This window comes from Cryptomeria japonica, chromosome 2 (genome assembly GCF_030272615.1).
Source record: "Cryptomeria japonica chromosome 2, Sugi_1.0, whole genome shotgun sequence".
NCBI classification, from domain to species: Eukaryota; Viridiplantae; Streptophyta; class Pinopsida; order Cupressales; family Cupressaceae; genus Cryptomeria; species Cryptomeria japonica.
Window position 1 is genome coordinate 9,689,402 of NC_081406.1, and position 12,047 is coordinate 9,701,448.

Genomic DNA, 12,047 nt, shown 5'->3' on the forward strand with positions numbered 1-12,047 from the left:
GTTGATGCCTCCAACAAGGTGAAAAATGCAGAAACATTGGTTGGAATGTTGGAGCAAGTTGTGATGGAGGTGGGGGTAGAGAATGTGGTGCAAATCATCACAGATAATGCAGCAGCATATGTGTCACCAGGTAGAATCCTTTTGAATTATCACCTTTACGCATTACCAATATTTTCATTTGTTGTACTTGTGGCTTTGTTTTACTTGGTTGCATCTTTCTTAAGAATAACTTCTTTGGCAGGGAGAATCCTCCAAGAGAGGCACCCCACTCTTTTTTGGGCACCTTGTGCAGCACATGTCCTTGACCTTCTTTTGGAGGACATAGGCAAACTTGAGTGGGTGACTCCAATTGTGGAAAATGTAAGGAGGATCACCAAATATATTCAATCACCCTTGGGTTCTAAATTTGATGAGACAGCACACCCAAGGGAGAGATTTGGTGAGAGCTGGTGTCAGAAGGTTTGCAACGATTTTCTTGACATTGCAAAATGTTCTTGCTGCATTGACTTCTTTGAAACAAATGTTTGTGAGTGGAGGATGGCTTAACTCACCTTATTCAAAGAAGCCTGAAGGAGAGGTTGTGGCATTCATAGTGTTCGACAACCAATTTGCACAAAGGGCTGCAAAGATTGTGAAGGTAACTTCAAAACTTTAATTTTTACTTATTCTTGATTCAAGTCTCTCATTACTAATTTGTAACTTCATTAATTAAAATTTTTGTAATTTGTATTTTTCAATTGTAGGTGTCGGAGCCCTTGGTTTGAGTTCTCCGCTTGGTGGATGGGGATAAAACCCCAATGGGATTTCTTTATGAGGCCATGGATAGGGCCAAGGAGTCTATCATAAACTACTATAAGGGGGATAGACTCAAATTTGATCCCATTTGGGAAATTGTTGATAGGAGGTGGAACAATCAACTCCACCAACCCATTCATGCACGAGGGTACTTCCTAAACCCTCGTTTTAGGTTCGGGGGTTCTTACTCAGATCCGAATGGAGAGGTCATGGAGGGCCTCAGTACATGCATTGAGAGGATGGTACCTGATGTTCAGGAGAGAGACTTCATTGTGAGTGAGCTCCAAAATTATGAGGAAAGAAGGGGTAAGCTATTCTCTTCAGAGCTAGCTAGGAGAGGAAGAACCACTCAAACCCCAGGTATAACATTTGCCATTTGGATTTTGGGATCTTAAGTGATTGATAATCTGATAAATTATGTTTTCTCTTTTCTCTTTGCTTTCTAACTTTTCAATTTTTTTTATTTTGCAGATGCTTGGTGGCAAAATTGGGGTGGAAACACCCCCTATCTCAAAAAATTTGCCCTCAGAGTCTTATGTCAGCCTTGCAATTCATCCAATTGTGAGTGCAATTGGAGCTTGTTTGAAGCAATCCATGCGAAGAAGAGGAGCAAGTTAGCGCAGAAACGACTCAATGACCTTGTCTTCGTGCAATATAACCTTCGATTGCGCATAAGGAAGGTAGAGGAAGTAGAAGATGGTCTAATTGACTTGGATGATATAGATCCTTACAGTGATTGGACATCACAGGAGCAACCTCCATTGTTTTCCGAGGGTGAGATCACTAATTTGGAGAAGTAGGCTATGGAGGAGGAGGGGGGTGGATTTGGTTTCACTCTGGATGACATTGAGGAGGAAGAGGATGAGGATTAGGAGTCATTGCCAGTGCCACAAGGTGGAGACATAGCTTCAGCCATATCGAGCGAGGAGGCACAGACACTCACACGCCCACTGCAGACTTCTAGGACTGGACCCTCTAGATCTACCTCTCCCCAATTTTTTGCTAGAGCTGAGAAGAGGAAATTGTAATTGTAATTTGTAATGATGTATTTACTTTTGGTTTTACAAAAACTATTGAAAAGTTAATCAGCATTCCTCATGAGGTTGCGATTTTGTAGACACTTTGCATTTAAATATATCTAGAATCAGCTTGTTTCTTTTGTGTTGTCATTTATTGACACATTGGATGCATCTTCTCATTAAATTTTGCAAAAAAATGCATTTTTATTAAATTTAAGCGTGTTTTTAAGTTGCCGAGTTTTTCGCCGAGTTTTACCAAGTTTTTGCCGAGTTTTTTTCCCAGGGGCTTGGCGAGTTTTGCCGAGTGTCGAGTAGTTCAACTTTGGTTTGGCCCTTCTTGCTTTGTATCTCTTTCTTTGATCTAATAAATTTTTACCCCTCTTTTAGTACTTTTTAAATATAATATTATTTTAGATTTATTTTAACATTAAAATAATTATAATAAAAAAATTCTACCTTCTTTATTTTTTTTTAAATTATGAATGTTTAGTTAATTATAATTTTAATCATTCTACCTTCTTTATTTTTTAAAAAATTATGAATGTTTAGTTAATTATAATTTTAATCATATATAAAAATAATTTTTAATTATAAACTAGAAATTTAAAGATTTCCTAATATTAATCATGTTTTTTTATAAAACCCAAAAATCTTATTTGATGACATTGAATTGGATAAAAATTTACTGCACCGATTTCGAAAGGAAAACAAAAATTATTTAAAAATATTTTATTATTATGTACAGATACCTCATTTAATGCATTGACTATAGCTATTTTGCTTGTTTGGCATTTGCTTGTTTACTATCTATTCCCTGCTGGTTTCTAGGTTTTCATCTATTTTACAGTTTTCCAAATATTATTTTGCTTCTTGAGCATTTGCATTACACTCTTGGAGACTAACTCTGCAATACTATTTTGATCTTGTAAATCATTTGTATTTATAGTTTTTCAGTGTCTATTATTCCCTGCACTAATTTCCAGGTTTTCATTTGTTCTACAAATTTTAACATTGCGGAAGTGAAGACCATGCAAGACATTAGAAGACTTTGGTGCATGTGTTTCTAGCCACATTGAGAGACATGGCAAAGGAAAGATACAACAAATTTTCATCTTATCAATTAAAAGATTGACAAGAATTTGAAGAATTATTACCAAATAGATGATACGTGAGATACAACTGAAGCTCTAATTTAGAAAAGGAAGTGTGCAATGTAAGATTGTATAATCTCAAGTTGAAGGCTTTGTAAAGAAAATGGATAAAAAAGTCTGTAGTGTCTTCCAAAGGAGATAGTTCCTCAAGGTTCTCTTCCCTAAAGTCAAGAAGATGAAGGCAGTATACATACAACAAATAAGGTAGCAGTCACTAGTTCCTTCAAATTGGAGAGCAGGGATAACACATAGCTCATAGTATCCTCTGCTTGGGAGAATTATGATAGAATCTCTTTATCAAAATATTGCAAAACTAATGGCAGAGGCAATAGGAACCAAGAAGACAAAAGAAGAAATCTATGTTGACTTGGTGGTCAACACCTCCTTGGGGACTCGTGACATGGCTTAACCGACTCTCGTGGGTCGGGTTAAATCTGGAGTTTGTATCAGGCATTGATAGTTCGAGTTTTCGGCGCAACGGCAAACGATTCCAACAATTAGTATCAGAGCCTTAGGTCATAGGTTCGAGTCTCCCTTCAGTGGGTGATGAAGGCTCAGTTGGTGCTGAGGGGGAGATTGATGACTTGGTGATCAGCACCTCCTTGGGGATTCGTGACATGGCTTAACCACCTCCTATGGATCAAGTTAGATCTGACGTTTGTATCATGTGTTGATAGTTCGAGCTTTCGGTGCAACCGCAAACAATTCCAACAATCTAAGGGGGAAGTTATAGAGCAGAATAAGGCATCACAAGCATGCACCCTAATCTTATAGTGTTAAGCCAAAGGCGGGCTCGCAAGTCAGAGATTCCATGTCAAAGTAAAAAAAAAAAATGATTGTTCTCAAGGTCAGCATGAGTATATAGACCATGAAGAAAACATCAAAAAAAACAGTCAAATAAACCTTCTGAAAATTCTTGGCATTCCAGCATAATATCAATTTTAGTAAACAAACCTACACAAGTTTAAAAACTAAAAAAAAATACCAAAGATAATAACCAGACAAGATACTGTCACTCAAAGATTTTTGGCAACGAGCTTATTACTGAAATTATAGCAGAAGACCATTTACTTGAAAAAATATTAAGCTCAAAAATGTACATATAATTTTTCTAACATTGATAAAATATTGATTTCAAATATGAGATTCTAGACTTATAATTTAATCTGATGACTAATACAAGAATCATTTCATCAATCATGCGAGGTCTGAATCATCAAAAAATGGTAGCTAACATAACTGCATCCCATCAAACAACATTTCACTTATGACTAGAGATGCCTTAAAGACCTTTGCCTCTGTCCTGAGCACTATTCTTAAAATAGGTTTTTTGCTATTTCTTATATGCATCAAATTCTCTCCTCTGACCATCAAATACAACAAGCTGCCTCTCAGACTTTCCATTAGTACCCCTATGGAGATTGATGATAATATTGTTGGCTCCTTCAATGATTCCCAGAATACTTGTACTTGAGGTGTTTCTCAGATCTCTGCCCAGGCTATCTACATATGGTTCCACTGCTTTATGGGGTCTTCCCCTCACAATTCTATTTATACTTGTACTAGTTTGTGGGATACCCTTTTTGGATTAACCCCTAGTGGTCTATTTCTTTAATTTTAATTTTTTTCTTGCTAATTTGTATCTTCTTTGAGTCTAGGACCCTTTTGTACATTCTAGTCCCTTTGACCAAATTTTGCTCATTCCTTGAAATTTCTATTATTTTTTACTTTCTTCTTGACAAATATTAGCAATCTAAAAATTGTATTTAAGTATCTTGAATTGTATACTTGCCTAAGGGAAACAATGGGTAAAAACATACCCAGATTAAGATACAGCTAAAAAGTAGACAGCAAGAAAAGGTAGTTATCATCTAACTAATAATAAGTGTCATAGTATCTTCATTCTCACACAAATATCAGATGAGAACAAAAGCAAATCTAGAGAAAATTGTTCAAACCTGTTTTCAGTATCCTTCTCAACAAGATTAACAAGCACCCCCAGTATGACAACAAGCAAATCCAAATCTTGGTCACTGAGTGCTTCCTCATTCTGACTAAAACTACTGGACCCATTCTCCATTGGTTTGGAGCCTGATTTTTTCGCTTTCTGCTCACTAGAAATAAAGAGACGAGATTGAAAAAGAGGATAGTGATCAACAATCAATGAAGCCATTGTATCAAGTCCAGCACAACTTGCAACTTGGTTACATCCCATAGGGTTGTCATTTGTCAGGTTCATGATGACCTGTTAAGAAAACACAAGATATACGTTCAATAAGAAGAAAAAACATAAGAAAAAGCTCCAAATTAAATAAACTTCAAGACAGAATCTGACAACTGTCACAATAAATGCATTTCCTTGAATTTGAAAACAAAAAAAGAACTGGATGCTCAAAATTCCATGGTTGTTTAGAATACATTCCTACTATTCAACTTGGAAAGAAGCTGCCAGCGTGTACCTTCAAATTACATAGCCAAATGCAAATGAGCTGACTAAATACTTAAAAAGAAGATGAATATTGAATGCATGAAATCACACATCAGATCTCAATTTATGGGGCTACACAACACAGAATGGGAAAAGTTTTTGCAAGAATGTAAGTACCAAAAACTAATGATAATGGTCACAGTCATCATGATAAGGTTTCACAATCATCATCATATATTTAACTTACAAAGTTGGACCAAAAGTGAGTGTCTTTAGGAGAACATGTAGTGCATCCTTCATATGAAGAAGATTGAAAAATAGATGTCCAATCACAATTAGAAGTCAAAATTTTAGATAAGAATGCCATTATATCGAAGTTGCCGATTCAAGTACGGGATACATATTCAAGTACATCGGTACGAGATATATATGTATTTTGGGTACAGGTACAAGTACAAGTACGTCCATGTATGTATGTATATAGATATAGATATATACACACATATCTTTACATATATATGTATATATGTTCAAACATCAAAATTATAAAATATTGCTATAACTGTATAACTATAATAAGAGTGATACTCATAAATCCATAATTGCCTAGGTCAAACAAGTTTACACGGAGGCCGAGGAGATTCAAATGTTTGTGACTATTCATCATATGTCACAAGCCATACTCAAGACCTTCTCCAAGTTGGACTTGTTGAAGGTAATTTAAATTATAATTTTTAATTATTTTGTTTTTTTATTTTTTTATAGTTGATATATGACGTACTTTTTATGCTATGTTAGGCTATCAAAACATGATTTTTTAAGGTAATTTAAATTGTATTTTTTAATTTTTTTTGTTTTTATTTTTTAATTACATCTCACACAATTGTCTTAAGATGACTTGTGAAGGTGCGAGAGGCCTTGAGTGCTATGGTCATCAATACATTGTGGAATGTATGCAAGCAGTCAAACACAGAAAGAGCCCAAAAAGTAAGGGTATGAATCCTTGATGATGAGTGGTGGGATGGTGTGGAATATGTTTGGATGAAATTTATGATGGAATGGACTCCATGGCAGACAAAATAAGATCAATAATAAAGCCAAGAATCATGACACAATAGATACATTTTTTAAAATTGTGCAACAAATTATTGTTGACCGTTGGAACAAGATGACCACCCCCTCACATTCTTAGCATTTGCTTTGTCGCTAAGGTATTATAGCAAAGAGATACTTGAATTGCGAAGGTGGATGGCACCATATAGAGATGCAGAGGTTGTTGCTGGCTATAAGGCTCCATTTAAAAAGATATATTTAAATGATGATACTCAAAATATTGACTTGAGCGAGTTTCGCCAAATTATATCTTCAAAAAATCATTATATTACTGCTCTTGATGCCAAATATAGGATTAGTGCTGATGAGTGGTGGTGTGTACATGGTCAAGTCTACATTTTCTAGCGGCCTCTTGCAATTAAAATTCCCCAAGTATGTACCTTTTTATTTTTATCATTTTCCATTCGATGCTATCATATTTAAATATTTTTATTTTATAATTTATGTTTTTAAGTTTTTATTGTTGAATTACAAAATTAAATACTAAATGTTGTATGCAAACTCAACAGGTTGCAAGTTCTTCTTCAGCTAAGCAGAATTGAAGTGCATACTCCATCCATTCGATCAATAACAATCATTCGGGTGCAAAAAAAGCAAAGGATTTGGTTCACATACAATCCAACCTTCATCTATTGTCACATAAGAAACATGAATACAATGATGGTGTGACAAGGATTTGGGATCTAGCCCCTGAGTGTGCTGATTTAGATGTTACAATTGCACAATTGCCCAAGTCTCTATAGATGAGCATGAGGCAGCTCTTGCACATGACACAAACATAGCTAGCAATCTAATCGATTGTGATTCAAATGAAGTTGAGCCAAATGTTGACCTTGATGCTTCTGATGTAGATGAATATGAATATTAAATATGGCTTGTAATTTGAATTTTCATTTGTACTGACATTTTGAGACTTGAATATAATCATTTTTGCAAATTATGAATATGATATTATGAGGTACTTAAAAAATTTCTTTATAGGCAATTATGGATTTATGAGTATCACTCTTCTTATAGTTGTACAGTTATTGTTATATAATATATTCTATAATTTTGATGTTTGAACATATGCATATAATATATATATATGGACATTCCTGTACCCAAGGAAAAAAAATTGTCATACCCAAATTCATATCTTGCATCCATACCCGTACCAAAATCAGCAACTTAGCTGCACACCATTCTTATTCCAAAAATATACACTTAGCAATAGCTACAAGCATCCATGAGATTAGTTTACGGTATTGTTTTAGAAAAAATGTGAACACACAAAAACCTCAACCTCTTCTATAGTGCAAGGTCAATAATTAAGTATATTGCACCATAATAGGTCTGCCCAAGAAAATTTCTCCCTAAAGAAAAGCAAAAAATTAGAGTTAACATTAAAAAGAAGAACCTCGGGCATTTGTGTTTAAAATAAACATTCAAAATCTATATTCCATTCAGGTAAACTGTAAGCATATTTAAATTCAAAATCATAAATAAACATTAAAAAAAGGCCATCCAAAAACACAAACATAAGATCATGTAAGAGGTGGAATTCCCTGGAATATAACAGCCCAAAAAAAAAGTTGGAATGCAAGCTAGAAGGTGAAAGTGTAAACTAATGTCTTTGCAATCAGTAATTTTCAAATTCAGCCAAACATTTAATGTAATAGAATAAAAACAACATTAATCAATCATTACCTTGACAGCTGCAAGAAGGCAATCACCAAGTAAAGCACATTCTTCTGACTCTTGCTTCCCTGTAGCATGAATCTCGTCACCACATTGCTCTTTTACAATATCCAAATCTACAGCATTATCACAACATTGAGAATCATCTTCACCATCCAACTTGGCATTCACTCTGGTATCTGAAGTCTGAAACCCCTTCAATTTTTTTTGTCTGTTAAACTGTTTCCCTTTCATAGTAGCTGAATCTTTGACAATGTCCAAGTCCAAATTGCCATCACAACAGTGAGTACCAGCCTCACCATTTGATTTGGCATTCACTTTGGTATCTGAACTTTGAAGCCCCTTTAATTTTTTTTGCCTGTTAATCTGTTTCACTTTCATAGGTGCTGTCTCTTCATCAGTGAACATAAATGGATCTGCTAAGTCTTCAGAGCAGTCACTTCTCTGATCTACCGACTTAACAGATTGCCATGCACTTGTAGCTTGTACATTGCCTGTATTTGAAGTAGTTAATCTCTTCTTAGAGGAAATATCCAAAAAATCATTATCAAATCCATTTTTATTCAATGTTTCACCAGCAAAAGCACACCTATCATCGGAACCTGCAATAGAGAACTTACAAGATGATAATGAAGTAGAAAGTGTCTTCTCAGTATTTATGGAGTTCACAATGTTATCCTGAAGACTAGAAATCTTCCCTGTTCTACGATTCCCTCGCCTGCCATTAGGAGCTGAAGAAGAAGGAACTTTTTTGCTTTCTGCATGAATGCAAAAAGAAAGACTTCAGTCAACAAGACGGCAGAGTAGAAGCATTCTACAAATAAAATTTATCCAACCACATTTGCTAACTTTTGGACTAATTATCTTTAAACTTCTCGCTGGCAAGATGAGTGAATTGTAGACATTTCCAGTCCATGAAACAATTATTCACAGTGAACAAATTAATGAATTTCAGTTTATTATAATTCTATGGTGTTTTTGTGAAAAAATATTGATAATGCAATGTTAAGAGAAATTATTCTCTTAGTCTGGTTTTCTTGTACCCTAATGAGGGAGCGCAAGGATTCATTAGGATTGAAACAATTAAGGTTGCTAACAGACATATGATTACCTATGGCAATATGAAGCAATTCCCCTTTGTTGAGATGCATACCATCCTACTGAGACATTCAAGCATGGATGACAAGATAAAGAAAATCAAAAGAGTTGAGAGTGGATTATATGCATAACACACAGGGCAAGGGTTACATATAGGTTTATATGTTCAGTAAAAGAAAGATCAAGCAACTAGACCGGTCCTTGATCATTGCTTAGCCAATCTATGAATAAGCACAATTTACCAAATAAATGTTTCCAAATTAAGAAAAAAGAGGGTATCCTATTGGCTTCAAAACGCACTTTCCATGTATAAAGAAATTTTGGTGTCTAGGAATACAGCTGCAGAAAGTTTTGAACAGAAATACAAAAAACATGCATCCACACAAACACATATAAAACATGAAGAAACCTTCTTGGAGTTTCACTAGGAATACAGCTGCAGAAAGTTTTGAATAGAAATACAAAAAAACATGCATCCACACAAACACATATAAAACATGAAGAAACCTTCTTGGCACTAAAGAAACTCCATGATGCACAAACACAAATAGCACTTCATGAAAAAGTTACAGAAATTGGCATGGGTCTCATTTGTTTCCTCCGACGTGCCTAAGAAATTGGCAGATGTTTTCCTCTAGCTACTTGGTCCATTAATGAAGGGTGAAATATTATTTTCTTGCCACAAAAACTGAATGATGAACTTAATCAGGTTTAGTCCTTCCAACTCTGCATATGAGCATGATCAGAAAACCTGCACAGGTGCAAGAATCAAATGGAAAATGAAAGTTCTTATAACCCAGATAAGAATCAGAAACACCACCTTAGATGTGATACCAGCAGATGGACATCCCTGAAAAAAGAATGGGAAGAGAGAATATGCATTTTTCGTACAGAGAGGAAAGTGAAGACAGTGGCATTTCATAATAGAATGCAGAGTCTACAATAATGTCTAGATTAGTCATAATTAGAAAAGAAAGAACGAAAGAAATTATAATATTATATAATGTCTACAAATGACCAACAATAAATCAAAGGAACTGGAATGTACATCAGGTACAATAGCAAAGAACTAGTGCAAAAGAGGGCCTAGACTTTAAGCAATTACAATAAAACAAGAAAAGAAGGAAAAACAAAAATAATAGATACACAAGGGTTAATCTAAAAAGAGGAACACCCAAACTACTACAAGTATTAAGTAGATGTATGGGAAGAAGGTCCTGCAAAGCAGAGGAAGTAGATGAAGACCACCTAAGCAAGTAACTAAAATGCTCAGACGTCAGTATTCTAGGATGCATTTAAAGAAATTATTTCTGATGGGAATCACTAGGAGTGGATGCAATCTTTAAAATAAGTCAGCAACAGTTTTCATATCACAAGTTATCTCTGAGAAATCAATTGTTGATGTCACACCCACGCAAGTTCCATTGATAGCAAATACAGCCATATTTGCTGGTCCCGTAGACAGTTTAGATCCAACAAGCATTAATAAAATTTACCTTTCACTCCCCTCTAAAACACTTATTTCAATATATTCAAACTGAACTGGCTGTTCATTATTGATTATAAGTTTCTAACTCTGAGCAAGTAAACATTTTGAGAGAAGATTGATTGTAAACTTGATTTTGACACAACTCGAGAAAAATCAAGAAGTGTGTGTGTAATGTCCCCTTTTGGGAGGACACTAAATCTTGCCCACTATACTTTTAGAATTATTGCAGGTTATGTATAATCAAACTGCTGTGGTAATTTGGACAGATTCAATTCAATGCAGTTTCCCTCTTTGAAAGCTGAACACTGCTCTCTTGGATGAGTGCTATTGCTGAATGGTTTGATCTATATTTGATTGCTGAAGGTTCTTTGCTCTCTTGGGACAATTGATGTTAATTGTATTGATTTCCTCGATTGATTGATAAGTCCCCTTTAATGCTTGGAATGAATTCTACTTTATACTTTATTGGTGGAAGGGTCACCACCTTTCATAAGAATTGAGTCACCACTTTTCATTGTTGGCCTTGAGAATAATATATTATTCCTCAAATTGATCTCCCAATTTTTATCTCCTCTTCAAATGAAAACTTCTCCCCTTTATATCCTCCAATGTGAGGGAGAGTCACACCTCTTCATAATGGTCACGATCTTTCACAATTACCACCCTTCACCATTGCTGCCCCTTTGGAAGAATCACTTCCTTATCTTCTTTCCATTAACGCTTCCTTAATTCCTTTGCTCCCTCTTCTTTCTTCCTTCCTCTCATTTTTCCCCAAGTAAAGTTCTCTTCTCTCCCTTTTAAATCTCATGTTTGAGGGAGTCACAACTTTTCATTTCATGCCTTTTGACCATTCATTAAAGTTAATTAATTTTAATTATATTAAATTTTATTTTTATTCCTTTATATTTTAATTTATTATTATTTATTAATAAATCCTATTTCAACAAGAGGACATTACAGTGTGAAAGATATTTCATGGAAGAAGTTTTGAAAAAAAAAATTATACACGTGATCCATTTTTTAATCTGTCCTCATTTTGTACACTCAAAATCATCACTACGAATCAACGGTTTTGGAGACTTTAGTTTGACTTTCATTCTGTATAAACGTTGTTGCTCCCCTTTGGACTGAATTTTCGGTTTACAACTACCAGGCAGCAGTTTAAAAGTTGCATCAAAGTTCATGTGAAGCCCTTCGATAAAATTTGTTTTAGGATACTTTACAGATCAAAAACCAGAGTCTGTGTTGAGATATGCCTTCAGGGGAACAGCATA

At 34.8% G+C, this 12,047-nt stretch overlaps 1 protein-coding gene across 4 annotated transcripts in view; it reads right to left on the reverse strand.

Moving 5' to 3' along the window:
• The window catches only part of LOC131053532 (wings apart-like protein 1), a 65,384-nt gene that overhangs the window by 15,848 nt on the left and 37,489 nt on the right, over positions 1-12,047 (reverse strand). For all 4 annotated transcript variants that reach the window (XR_009107719.2, XR_009107718.2, XM_057988148.2 and 1 more), the window contains 3 exons: positions 8,807-8,944; positions 8,196-8,680; positions 4,924-5,210 (listed from right to left, as the gene is read on the reverse strand). Coding sequence is in view for 2 of the 4 variants with exons in the window: in XM_057988148.2 (XP_057844131.1) it covers positions 4,924-5,210; positions 8,196-8,680; positions 8,807-8,944 (910 nt within the window). In the remaining 2 variants the exon portion in view is untranslated. The remainder of the gene's footprint in view (positions 1-4,923; positions 5,211-8,195; positions 8,681-8,806; positions 8,945-12,047) is intronic.